Source organism: Anoplophora glabripennis, unplaced genomic scaffold (genome assembly GCF_000390285.2).
Source record: "Anoplophora glabripennis isolate ALB-LARVAE unplaced genomic scaffold, Agla_2.0 scaffold727, whole genome shotgun sequence".
NCBI lineage: Eukaryota > Metazoa > Arthropoda > Insecta > Coleoptera > Cerambycidae > Anoplophora > Anoplophora glabripennis.
This window is the reverse complement of record NW_019416835.1, coordinates 54636-68855: the sequence shown is the minus strand read 5'-3', so window position 1 is coordinate 68855 and position 14220 is coordinate 54636. Positions and strand designations below refer to the sequence as shown.

General features: G+C 29.8%; 2 protein-coding genes across 3 annotated transcripts in view; one reads left to right on the top strand and one right to left on the bottom strand.

The window, feature by feature from the left end:
* The first annotated feature begins 524 nt into the window (after positions 1-524).
* The window catches only part of LOC108914699 (E3 ubiquitin-protein ligase HUWE1), a 54000-nt gene continuing 40304 nt past the window's right edge, over positions 525-14220 (top strand). The window contains exon 1 of the mRNA XM_018720559.2: positions 525-550. The gene's annotated coding sequence lies outside the window, so the exon portion shown is untranslated. The remainder of the gene's footprint in view (positions 551-14220) is intronic.
* On the bottom strand, positions 2720-14145 carry LOC108914701 (voltage-dependent calcium channel subunit alpha-2/delta-3). 2 transcript variants are annotated; one of them, XM_018720563.2, is made up of 25 exons: positions 13803-14145; positions 12809-12890; positions 10578-10688; positions 9948-10170; positions 9611-9742; positions 8435-8727; positions 8275-8385; positions 8028-8220; positions 7838-7974; positions 7444-7524; positions 7304-7384; positions 7177-7251; positions 7006-7125; positions 6874-6945; positions 6679-6820; positions 6577-6622; positions 6323-6510; positions 6144-6237; positions 4607-4705; positions 4303-4555; positions 3977-4231; positions 3663-3774; positions 3313-3607; positions 3059-3257; positions 2720-2981 (listed from the first exon to the last, which is right to left on the bottom strand). In XM_018720563.2, exons 1-25 carry the CDS (start codon positions 13922-13924, stop codon positions 2880-2882), a joined length of 3618 nt encoding a protein of 1205 aa, XP_018576079.1. In that variant the 5' UTR covers positions 13925-14145; the 3' UTR covers positions 2720-2879. The 2 variants fall into 2 exon arrangements, with proteins under 2 accessions (XP_018576079.1, XP_018576080.1); XM_018720564.2 differs by lacking the exon at positions 4607-4705.

Below are 14220 nucleotides of genomic sequence, written 5' to 3'. Positions count from 1 at the left end.
TATTAGGCCTAAAATTTAGTTAGCTTCAGAATTGGATATCAAATAAACAAAATGCATTTATTATTCCAAAGATCATTTAATTCCATATTTACTATAAGTGCTATAACTATTCATCATGTTAGTTTGCATCTAATTTAGAAAGTAATATCGATGTGGATTCATTATACGTTCAGGATATTAAATAGGTAGCATATAATACAGTTTGAAAATTTGGAAAAAACAATGAAAAGGAAAGAACAAAACAAAGGATTTGATGAAATGTGAAAAATTAAAATAAAAGTGGGAGTGAACTTGTCGAGTTGAAATTGTTCGAAATGACAAAATTGAGAAAACAAAAATCGTAGTTAAAATTTCATGTAGAATAGGAGAGTATAGTTATAATATATTTTGACAGACTCTCGGGACGCAAAAGGCTCTTAATGTGACTGTATAAAACTGTAAATAAAGAAAACATTCTCTTGTTTGAATTTAATAAATTCCACTAATTATATATTATTTTTTCAGAAATAAGTCAGTAGAAGATTTTGTAAACTGCATCTTCTGGAAAAATGTAAGTACATACATATATTTTTTTTTTCAATTATGCGTACATACAATAAGTATTGTTTTTTTAGTTAACATAATTTAGATTACATCACGATTTCCATGTGTGTTATGAATATTGATAATAAGGTATTATAGAAAAAAAAGGTAATACAAATACGAATTATTAATTGTAGTCGAGATATTTGTTTCAGATCCATTAAATTTTTATGTGTAATATTTTGCCTTTTATAAAATGACACAGTAATATACATCGTTACTAGTTATAAGTAAAATAAAGCTTGTAACTGTACTTTGCATATTAAACTTGATATATATTAAATAAAACAATATCTGATAAATATATTATAATTTTAATTAAAACTACGCATATCATTATTTAAGATATAGTAAAGTCTAGTATGAATTTTACATACAACAGACAAACAACAAGTTGACAAATAAATGTATTATTCATAATAACTGTACTACACATTTTGCTTAAAATTGAATACATTATTAACTTACAATTATTATTTGTTTTAAATGGAAGACTCAGTTTTAGTATAGCGTAGTTAATTTTATGAAATAATTATGTATAGTAATTAGTATAGCGCAGTTTGTTCTAAATCAAAATATACACACTAAACTAACCTTCTAATTTATCATTCATTTTCGCACCAGTCTATGTCTTATAATATTATGTCTAAGAAAATACAAAATCATTTGTGTTTCATTAAAAAAATAATATCTTAAATTATCAGGTTTAACGTTGTTACTTTTATAAAATGCGATATTTGAGATAGTAAGAAATCCAAATAAACTAGATATGTATATGTTCTAATGATCTATTTATAATTATTTCATTAAAAAAAGAAATAAACAAAAGCCATATAAAAGCTTTGAAAAAATTGCTTATCATAAAAGTATTCATTTGCCTTTTACACTTTCTCCCTAATAAAAGAACACCAAATCCTCTCGAACATTGAGCTTGTGATACTCCACAATTTAAAGAAATATTTCCGTTAGAGAAGTTGGAAGTATCACTTAAAAATAAGGGAGGAGCGTAAAAGGGATACAACCGATAAATTCCCTTATTCCTACTTTACTAATACCATTTATCAGTCATCCTTAAAACAAGTTACAAATTAATAATAAAAATGTTAAATTAATATTATGGGTGTACTTTATATTTACAACAGCAGATTATGAAACTATTCCTAACCTGTATGTCAGTATTCATAGTTTTATCAAAGTATTGTCACGTAATTACAATTTTATATGAATTGTAAATCGATGAATAGAAAAGAAAAAGATGAATCATTTATTCGTTTAGAAAATGCACAGTGGAATAAATTAAATAAACTAATTTATCTTATACATAATTATAAGTTACATAATTACGCTGTTGTCATTAACTTCCGAACTTTTAGTGAGGACTTTCTTAGATGCTCTTTTTTAATACAACTTTAAAGTTGTTAAAAAAGATCATTTGAAAACTTGAGAGGTTCTCAAAATACCAGATTGGACCCAATAATACACTCCCCTACTGTTTATTTAATTTTCCACTATACAGTTGAATATTTAAATAGAGGTATTATCAAACCTTGATGTCAGTAATACATACATATAGAGCTGACAATTGTATTATTTCAATATGCATTACAATGTAATATATATATATATATGTTCTATTCACGGTTTGTTAATACTGCACAGCTTGATATGTGTTTATATATACAGTGAAAAATCAAGCAAAAAAGTTAAATAATAGTTCCGAACATCTTAGATAATTTTAAGTGTTATTATTTCCTTTAAGTACAGTCAAGTGAGATGAATACGTAAATTTTCTGTATTTTTTCAAAATTAATCACTTCCATGTGAGGCAATGATACATGTACATTAAAGAATAAGCTATAAACAAATTTGGATCAAGAAGCTAATAGAGTATAAATTTCAATTTATCTAAAAAATATATACACACATTCACAAAAAATTAGAAATGGCTACAAAACTGAATTATTGTCTTTAGTTTTATATATATAAATGTTTGATTTAAAAAAAAATTGGGTGCTTTTTCAAAAATACATCTTTTTGAAAAATCACCATTTTTTTACAACATTAGATATGTACAAATACACCAAAAATTACTTCTATCTTTTATAAATTATATAAAAAAATTTAACTATTTTTTTATTCGACTTTGTTATTATAAAAACTGTACCTACTATACTATTTGCAAATTAATTCATATTACATTTATAATTTTTTTAACTGTAAAATGATAAGAAAGATAGTGCCAACCATTTTATAGTTGAAATTCATTATTAAGGACCTAATTTAAGATACGGATTTAATCACGATAGAAAAGCAAGAAGGCAATTTCCAATGCCCAATAGCAACGCTATAGTGATAATAGGCATTTTCGATGCCGATCCACAGATGTGAATCTCCGTCTCCTGCAAAAAACAACATTAAGTTAAAATAATATCAAGAGGACATTGTTCTCTATAATTTATATTAGTGTAATAAATACCTCAGGATGATAATTTATACATTTTGGAGGACGTCTCCTGTAAAGACTGTCTTTTGGTTTATGAAGACATCCACCATTTTTAGATTCGTAATTAACTTCCTGCGGTATAATACTTAATTGTTTACTTCCACATGGGCACATGGTATCCACAACGAGGAGAATTAAATTACTGTGTGGTATTTTTTGCACACTAAACGGTCTGGAATTAACGAGTATTGTTTGTAGTATTTTCTTTGAGAGTATTGTCGTATTACCTTTCACATCCAGTTACATGACAGTTTGTTAATTTTCCTTTTAAAGGATTGCTTTGACCACTAGTATTCAGTCTATCTGGTTGTAGGATATACAAATCTACTTTACGATCACATGGTCTAATGCCAAACTGTCCCAAATCTACTCCTTCCATAGGATCAGACTCGTATGGGGGTATAAAAGAAGGGGAATAAGTATTCGAAGGTGGAGAAATTATTGGATCTTGCTCATCTATTATATCTTCTCCTGTAGGATATTGTTCTAGTTCATATTCTGAGTATTTATCAAGCATATCGTCTAAAATTTTAAGTAGAGGAGTAGAAAATAAAGAATGTGTATATGGTACTATTACCTTCTTCTTGCGTATATGCTAAGGCTGTACCGTAGGCATTTTTTAATTCTGCAATCAATATTAGAAAACTTTTCATTAAGAAAGTAACAAGCAGCTTGACTGGGTCGAATATCTGAAAAATATTTTAATATTTGCCACGCAATGAAAAAAAATATAAAAACTATAATAAAAGATATGTACAAGGTGTCCCAAAAATAAGTACTGAAATTTTAATATAATTAGTCATTCCATAAAATATTTGTACACATCGACGCTTTGGTCGTTAAAATTTTGTCACATATTTCTGGGACACCCATTGTAAAGCCTGTATTTACCTGTATTTTATTTGCTTTTCCACTAAACTGAAATTTATTATTTGAGCAAACACCTTGATAGTCGTACACCGCAACTTTTTTATAAATCTTGTCCTGTACAAGGGAATCCATTATGGTCCCATCTATTTGCCCAAAAAATCTACCAGTATGTTCATTATTTTCAGATATAATGATAAAACCATTATTATCAAGTACATAACAGTCTAGTTTGTCACTAGCACAGGTTTTGCTACATGATGATGACCCTGCACTACACTAAAATAATATTTTTTTTTGTGAGATTTTTCCAAATATAATACATATTTCTATGTACAAGCAAACGTTACCTTTGATGTAATATTAAGAAAATGGGACGCCAATGTTGAATGTTGATATTGTAAGCCGACCACAGCGGCTGGGGCCCTATGGCCTTTGTGTTCAACAAACACAGCATGCGTTGCTGTTATAAGTGGTTTACCGTAAGAACCAACATCGAATGGAACAGAAAAAACAAAACTTTCTGGCTCAATTGAATGTTGGTCAACTGCTCTTTTATACCAAGTTTCATCCATTGCATGAACGTTATTTTCACTGAAGTGACTAAAATAAACATGTCACATTGAATAATACCTTGAAATTGAACATTCTTACGGTTCTTTGGTTTCTATGTTAGTTAAATTAGTCCATCGAAGAAGACCACTTCTCGTTGCCACAAATGACAAAGTTAGGCCAAAAATTTCGTATCCTTGACTGCAAAATTTTATTTAATTAGTTTTCAATCAGAAGCTGGAACGCTGAATAAAAAAAATCAATTTGATTTTTTTAAAAACGATCTTCATTTCACATAACAAAATGTGCCGTTTTGATAACTAAAAAAAGCTTTCTTAGAACTTTAACTTTGTGAAAGATTTGATATTATATATGTATATTTTAATATATTTTCTAATCTACATGTGGATTACTCAAATTTTTTTCAAAATTTAACGGAGAAAGTATCAGTATATAATACTAAAAAATTTTAATTATTATAATTAAAATAATAGTTTACCCAGAACTGACGATTGGAGGCCATTTTGGATATTGGAAAGGACAAATAAGAAGCCATAATGGGGTAGCATTATAGCATGACGGTAAAAGTATTTGATTTAAAATTCCATTTTGGTAAGTATACCACCCAAAGGGCTGTTGCATCATCAAAATTATTTCATAAATATTTGTTTACATCTTATGAAAGATCGTTTTTTTCACATTTATTAAAAAAAAATTCCATACTTCCCTTTCAAAAGACAAGACATGTTCAGCAAAATTAAACACTAGCAGATCAGGTCTGTACTGATTTTGTCAGCGTTGCCATAGAAATACATGGAGACAGATTAAGTGTCTATATTCATAACTGACATATTTTAATTAATTTTGTGTAAATTTTTTCTTCCCATAATGGTGGCCAATCATCAGTTCTGGGTCACCCAGTACATAAACACTTTGCTTACAATGGTAAACAATAAAACAAAATGATTACTTGAGTGATCTTCGAGTTGTTTAAAAAAATTCAGTACACATCTCGACACGTTTGATAATCTAAATTTAATTCCATAATTGTTATACTTATATCGAGTTGCATACAAATTACATACTCACATTATCCAGGGAAGCTTAAATATTATTTTAAAATATAGCCAAATTTTTTATCGTGTATCACAAACAAACAAATACCACATAAAAAACAGAGCTTTATCAAATTGAGTACAGGTTTTCATATTTTTTATTGCCATTTTTGTAAATTGATTTAAGATGAAGAAAACTAATGTTTTCAATGACAAATAGTTTTTTTTAGTTTTTGTAAAACTTTTAAGAAAAAATCCTTTTTATTAAAATGAGAATGGTCTTAATTCAATTTGTAGTCTAGGATAATTAAAGGACATGCAAATACAAAATTTATGAAAAGTGGACTTATAATCTTAAACATTTTACAGTATAATAACTAGTATTTAACAAAATTGATGACCTTAAATCTATAAAAATATTTCTTTCTCAAGAAAAATTCTTTACCTTTGTAATTGTACCAAAAGTGTGCCAATAGGGCTAATGTGCAAAGAATTAATTAGTAAAATTATTTGGAATAATAATGTGCATCAAAAATAAATTATAAATAAATTTCATGCTACTCTATTCTGGAAAAAACACTTACTGCTTATCTTCAAGGCGAGGCCTAAACGGATGCTTTTCTAAACCTTCAGTTACCATGGCATCTAAAACTAATGACTGTATCAAAGTTTTATCGCCTAAAAATGAAAAATCATAAAATTAATTTCCTTCAATATTATTGTATCAGGTGGTTTGTTTAACGTAGCTTATATATTACTTAACAATAATAAGCATCTTTGTCCTGCTTTGTAGATATGTGATAATGTTCACGTTGCAGTGGCGATCTTGGCCTTAGTGACATCCATTTCCAACCTGGTCTTCGACTTCTCGACAGGAAATGTAAAACACGTTCTTCCGCAGTCTTAAACCACTGCTCGCCAGAAGAACCACTTGTATATTCGCAGTATACCCTAAAAACTGTCTCTTTGAGTACATATTTCAATTTTGTGCCATGACACAACAATTAATATTATTACCAATCTGGATGAACTCTCCAATTGTCTCCTTTGAAATAATCGGTAACTAAAAAAAAAAAAAAAAAAAAATTCTAGATGTGATTAAATATTATCGATACATACCATTTTTCTGGCTATGTTTAATTTCTTGTTCAGCTAATAATTCATACATTCCGTATCCTTCCGGAATAGCCAGTCCTAATGAAAATGGAGTACCTTCTATTGGATTGTAAAAATATTTATTCCTTCTGGTTGTCACACGACGCTAAAAGAGCAAGTTTAAAATAAAATATTACTATCTCTTTATTTTTATTTTACCATATTGTCATAGTGGACTTTTACGCTCATTTCTGTTTCTCCTTCTTTTTGATCTATCATGTCATGCCGCAGCTAGAAAAAAATATATATAAAGTGTTATCTTCTAAAACTTTTTCAAGAAAGAAAACTTACATCGAGGAGAACAGTATGATTCTCTCGTGGACCATTTTCATTTTCGACGAGCTCCACCTCATTTAAATCAACAGAAATATACTGAGGCTCTAATGTGTCTTCGTAGAGATCATTATTTTCCTAAAACTTATAATGTAAATTCTTTTATGAATGCATATATATTTTTATTACCAATGGTCGTAAGTCAGGGTGATATAAAATATGTCCATTATTATTTACTATAAACGAATATCCATTTACCCCAAGCTGGAAGAAAATATTTACAAAATTTAATAAAACCTGTTTTATTTAGACTTACCTTATACGGTGGAACTAATTTCTTTATTTGATCGATTGAAACATCTGTACCGACTACTCCTAAAACATTGGCTACTCGTACCTACAAATAAGGTAGAAAAAAAATTTATAAAATATAAATTTTAGTGATTAATATCTTACAGAATGGTTTCGGCGATCAAACACAGGTGTGGTGACAGTCGTCATAAGCTGACCATGTTTATCGTCAGAAAAGCTGTCGGCCTAAAAACATTAATTAAATAATTTATGCTTGATTATACACAGGGTGTAACTTTCATTGGGAGTTGGTAAGTTTTTTTAGGAGTAACGGTACATGTTCCCCAGAATACTGATATGAAATTATTATTTTTTAAAATCAAGTATGTAGTAGTTACGAAACACAGCTTTCACTATGGGATATGATATATGTTTATAAACGTCTAAATGTAACCTCCATAAAAAGTATGACTCCCAATCAAAGTTACACCCTTATAATAACTGATTAATTTATAATTAGAATTTGTTGGGTGTAACTTTGTTTTAATATTTATCTTACCCGTCCACCAACATAAGCAGGCGTCCAATGGATTGGGTGATCATTTTGATACATCACCATAGGTCTAGCCATTACTTCAATATAATGTAACACATTGTCCCTAATTTGTTCATAGTGTTCAATTCGTGAGTAATAACCTGCACAGTAGAATGTTATTAGTTTCAATGGGGTACTTATTGGTACAATTCACCTTTGTTTGCACAAGCCATCCAGTTCATTTCCCGTGCACTACTAGCATCTTTTCCGATAAGGAACGTAAAAAATCTGACTGGGCTGTGAGGGAAGTTGTAAGTTTTAAATATTTCTTTGTATGTTGAAGGAGGACCATCAGTTATAAGCATGATTGCTTGGTTACACTGACAACCTTGACCAGTGCGATTGTACTGAAATACAAAAACATTGAGGATAAATCGTGTTATTTTTAAGTAGAATAGTACCTTATGAAGAATTTCAAATCCTGTTACAAGAGCTGAGGTAAAGTTGGCAATGTTTTCTGGCTTCATATTCATTATTGAGTCTTTGAGGTATCGAATATTTTCACTATTTGCCTAAAAATTTCTGTTAATATTTTTTTGTCAAATTTTTTTAATTCCCCACCTGAGCCAACTGGTCTTTGAAACATGCAACTGTTTCTTCTGTTGTGTCGGAAAATTTGTATACATTTACAAAATCATTGTCCGATAGTGTGTCTAATATTGCCTCGACAGTTGCTCGGGCTAGATTAGCCCTGTGTCCTGTCATTGAACCTGAATTATCTACAAGTATCACTATGTCCTTCGGTGACGTTGCAGCATCCACATACCAAGAGGAAGACCTAAAGTCGTAAATGTTGCGATTGTTTCTTGGTCTTTGCCATATAGTCGACATATCTTCTGGTGGCCAGGCAATTCCTTAACAAATCAGAAGTTTCATTTAATACTTGTAATTGTGAAAAATTCATATGAAATGATTCGTTAAGACCATGTTTTAATTTGATGCGAAATTCCAGACATAGGTAGATAATTATTTAGCTTAATAATACATATGTTCTCTATCAAGTTCATAAATATTTATTCTTAAATATTTAAAATATTGTTTACTGCAAATGTGTTTTTTATGAGTTGAAGTATATTTGAATTATAATTATATATTTTTTTAATAAAAGTTATGTTTCTGTGCAAATATAAATTCAATTGTAATTTTTCCGACAGATGAGGCTACTGATTCTTAAATTTTAATCCAATTTAGGATTGGTGCCGCCATATTGGAGGAATTAATCAACTTTGAATTAATAGGATTTGTGTGCAAAAATATATATTTACAGTAATGGGGTAGTTGCGTTCAATCGCAAAGGAAATGGATATGTCCATTTCTTAAAAATTAACATTTTTTTTAATATTTCGGTGAAGCAATTGGTTAAAATAAGTCCGCATTTTTCTTTTATTTTAATTTAAAATTTTATATTTCGTGTAAGGGTTCTATAAATCTCTTCAGTAATTGAAAGAAATGCGAGAAAACCGTCATTGTCGGATTGAGCGACTTGTCACAAATAATACTTTGTAAAAATAATCTATACACCAATTAAAAGCATTTTATTTTTGATTTTTTAACTAGAAATCGAATTAACAATAACACTTGATGGGTTTGACGATATTTGCCAAAATAACTCTTTTAATTTATAAACCAGTAATTACTAATATCTGGGAATATGTAGTATCTAATCATAATTCTTATCTCTCAATTATGATAATAATAATTCTCATTTGGATTCTAGTCTTGGATATTTAATATTACCTGGATATCTCCTTAAAAATCCTGTTGAACTTCCAAAAAATTGCCATGATAATGAAGGATCTCCTTCATAATTATTTATGAACAATGGATCTAAGTGTTCAGACCATTGAATTGCATTAATTACTTCTGGATCTAAAATAAAGGGTGTAATAAATTTTGAATGAATGACACCAACTCGAACATATTTATTTGTCCTTTGATGATATCTACAATTTAATGAACTCGACAATCTCCAAATTTTGAAAGTTGATTTTTAATAGAAAACGTTCAGAAATAAAGGAAAATGATCTGGCCGGTTTTTTGAACATGTATTATGGAAACTACAGATATTACTTACCATTTTCTTTAATATTAGTAGGCATAAGTACAGAACTAAGACTAGTATTAACAGGTAAGTGATCGAAATGCGGATTTGGAGTTAGCATCATCTCCCTTGTGCCCTCCGCTGGTCTACCATCGCGCCCGAAGGCGTTCAGTCTTTTGGCGTTATAATATCTAAACGGTTGACCATTGTCGGTTCGTGGCGTTAGAGCCGCTTGTTCTGCAGAATCCATTATTCTCTGCAACATTATTTCAGAATAGAGTAGCTCACGATTCGGATAAGACGCGTTGTCGGCTCGCGTTGAAATTTTTAATAATACTAGAACATCGCTTTAGATGGAAAAGGCGAACTCGATGAACACGTTTCTCGAGATACGTTTATGTGAAAAGTGAATATAAAAGCAATTATCTTAAGAGTGGAGATAAAAACTGTTACAATACCACGCGAACGATACGTACGTGGTATGGTCAGATTAAGTTTTTATACTTAATATATAGCTTGATGTAACGTTGGATATACGGAAAATGGAAAATTGTATGAAACGGTTCTGGTGCAATTTTTCGTGCATAAAATCGAACACGAAACATTCTCGCGTAGTCTTCATCATTAATATACATATTAGGTATAGTTATTTTTTATACTAACCATTACTGCACTCATTTTAAAATCCATCATATTCTTCACCTCCGTAGCCATTTCTCGAATGAGAATCAATCCATCTTTTCGCACGACGTCTATATCCACATCATGGTATTTCTAAAAAAAAAACTAGTAAAGCAATATAATATATGTCATAACAATTTTATTATTAAATTTATTATACAGGCTGTCTCTAAATGGTTTCCGGGTATTTCTAGAACAGATAGTACAAGGTGATCCTCCATAATTCTCTTTTCGTTGCGAGTTACTTCTTTACTGTTAAAACATGAATGGAACAGCGTGCAAACATAATGTAAAAAATCCTGTAGAATCAGTATATGCAATTAGAAAAATAATTCAACATCAATTTAAACAGATAAAGCCGAAAAACTGATTTTTTGAGAACGAAATCATCACTTATAATTTTTGCTAATAATGATATAGCATCACATAAACTTTTCGACGATAGTCATTCATTTGTTCTATCAATTTGACTAGTACTTATTTTTGACAAATCCTACCTAGTTTTATCCGACAGTTTTATAATTTTATAATTGAAAAAACTGAAATATAAACGCACCAGGTATTTCAAAAATTTTGAAATACCTGGTTCAAATAGTAAGTTGAAACGTTCAAATAATTATTGTTTAAAGAAAGCAAAACTTTTAACGCATATCGAATGGAATTGGATGTCCATTTTACAGGTAATAATTTTTTCGAGTGTATGTTATGTCACGTTTGAATCGTTCGAATATCAGTTTTTCTCTTCGAAATATATTTTGTTGAAATTGATTAGTTTGCATGGCGTATTCCTCGATATTCGGAAATTAAGTACAATCAGCTGAGGATTCAAAAAGAGAGAAGAATCAAATTACGAACACCTAAATTTCACTGGTTCTTCAGGTTTTTTGTCGAGTCGTTTTTCTTTTCTAAATTTCAATATTTTTTTTATCTAAAGACATCATATCTTGACTGAATGTATGTAAAACAATGGAAGGGTTGTTACTCAGAGTAATCCGGAAGGATTTATCATTTTTTGCAATTTACCAATACCGAGCACCGATATTTATCTGCTTAATTTGAACCTTGTTGACTAGTTTCCTTATATTTGACAATAATTAAATTGTTATAAATTTTTCAAAGATAAATTTAGATATATCGACACAAAAAGCCATTACGTCATCCAGTATAGTACGAATGTCTATAGATATTAAGACGTAGACATTCTGTTACGAGAATAATATATAATTTTTGTGAAATACCGTTTGCCTTGGGCTTTATAGCTTCCAAATTTTTAAGGCCTTAGTAAGTAGCACCGTTGAGTGACTTTCTCACTCAACGGTAGTACTCTGTATTACTACGGTCATGGTAGAAAGAGAGAGATTGCAATACAGCAAGCACATGACCTAGGAATAACCACCGCGAAAGCGTGGTAAAAGGACCTAGGCAGGCGCATTAAATGCAGACTATTGACGTTTTTCAGTTGATTAGGGCGCAGGAACGTCCATGTGACTTTCTTAACTTAACTTATATGGAAGATCCAATCATATATTAAAAAACTTCTTCGAATAATTACATATATGTACAACTACAGCTAGGGACTCTCAGATTTACATTTCGAGCTTTATGACATTAGTTAATATCAAACGATATTTACTTCGATCTCGGACGTATCAACTTAACCGATGATTTACCTAAAATTTAAACTCTTGTTAAATTAGTAACATGCATGTAAAACGTCAATAAGAACATTACCAATTTTTAAATTTTCATCAACAATTCTCATTAAATATTGAAAAGCTTAGCTATTATCTGAATGCGATGTGTGCTAAGAATTCATTTATCGAAAATTTTACCTTGTGTTGTAAAAGTTTATGACACCATATCAATGTCGCCCTTTATATAGCAAGTTATTTTTCGTTTCATTTTCATATTTGTATAACATATATTCAAGAAATAATTGCTTTCCTGAAACTAATGTGCATTTCCAACTATCCTCTCATTTATTATTAACACACAATGTGACATAAATAGATTCTATTTGAACTTGTTATGGCGCACTTTTATTATTTGTTACATACTTAATAATAATTTAGTTTCCCTTAGCTGTTATATACAAATCATAAATTATCAAAATATATTATATACATAATAATAATATACATAATATATAATATACCTACTTTCAAACTATGATTATAGAACCATTTTTCGATAATTCTGTTAGATACACTTACCCTTTGCAATTCATTCATTCTAGTCATCATTTTTCCATATTCCCACAGGTCTACACCAAACTTTAAAGCCCAATTTTTCACTCTGAAAAAAATATTTAACTAATCGACTGTAATACAAGTGTGTTTCATATTAAATGAATATCTTAAATTTTTTTATTAGACGTGAAAAATTACACACTTCGCATTGATCATTTCTTTTCAATTGCAGGATAACGAATAATAATAAAACTTTATACGTTAAACATTTTTAAAATATTTGGGGAAAGTAAGGATTTGGCTTTAAAGGTGTTATATTTTGTTTTGCATTAATTTAATTAATTATTTTAGCGAGATGGATGTAAAAAGGCAAGTTTTTCTAAGATGTTATTTTTTTCTGTTATACACTCATAAAAATTTTACTTAGACACACTAGATCAATCGCTATTTTAGATTAGCCTATATGGCGTCAAAATAACCAATGGTCTATTCTTACGTAAAATTTATAATTGATGTATCCGTATGATACGCCTTTTGGAAATGCAAATTATCAAATGTCGGTGTAGTTATATATCAAAACTGTTCATATAAAATATTGTTAAAATTTTCATGATCAATAATAGTGTTACTACCCCCGAATTCCGATTGTAAATATTGTATCGGAATAGCACTATAGAATGTATTGTTAAATCTGAATCGAGGCGATATCACTTACATTTTCTTAACGTTTTGTTCAATGAATTTATTAACATATTATTTGTCATTTATCCTAAACAAATACTAAATATTTAGTATTATTGTCATGTATTTCTAGTAGTAGTATAGCATTTCCATTGTTGTAATACCCCAATAATAGTTTTCAGTAAAGTTAAATAGGTACACTTTTTAAAATAATCTGCAGATATCGTTAATGTTGTTAGAATATACGACAAAAGTAATGGCAAGAAATAAGTTAGTGGGGGTAGTAAACGGCGGCCGCCTAAGAGGGTAAAACAGCGGAGATGTATTATGCACTTACTCATTATGTGGGATATCTTCGTCTTGTTCCAGAAACACAGGCAAAACTTGCATCAGTAAGAGAAAAACTGCAAGAGTTCTCCCGCAGGACTTTAGCAGTACATTTTGATCTTTGCACAACATATTCACTCACTTCTGTATGTACACTACCTACTAGGTCAATCTCGCGATAGTTAAAAGTGGGTTATTGACCATTTTCCCGGGTTTTTAAGGACGATGTGCGTATGATATGTATACCATAAGCACTCCTTATCAAATGTACGACCTACTTTACATGTTAATTGGATTATAATTGTATGGTTAAGGTTCGAGTCACAACCGGTGGCGTTTTGGCTGTAGTACACACCCCGAGTCGGCCGAATCTAATTTGGATTCGGGATTTTCTGTGTGCGCCGACGCCATTCCTGAGTCGATATTGA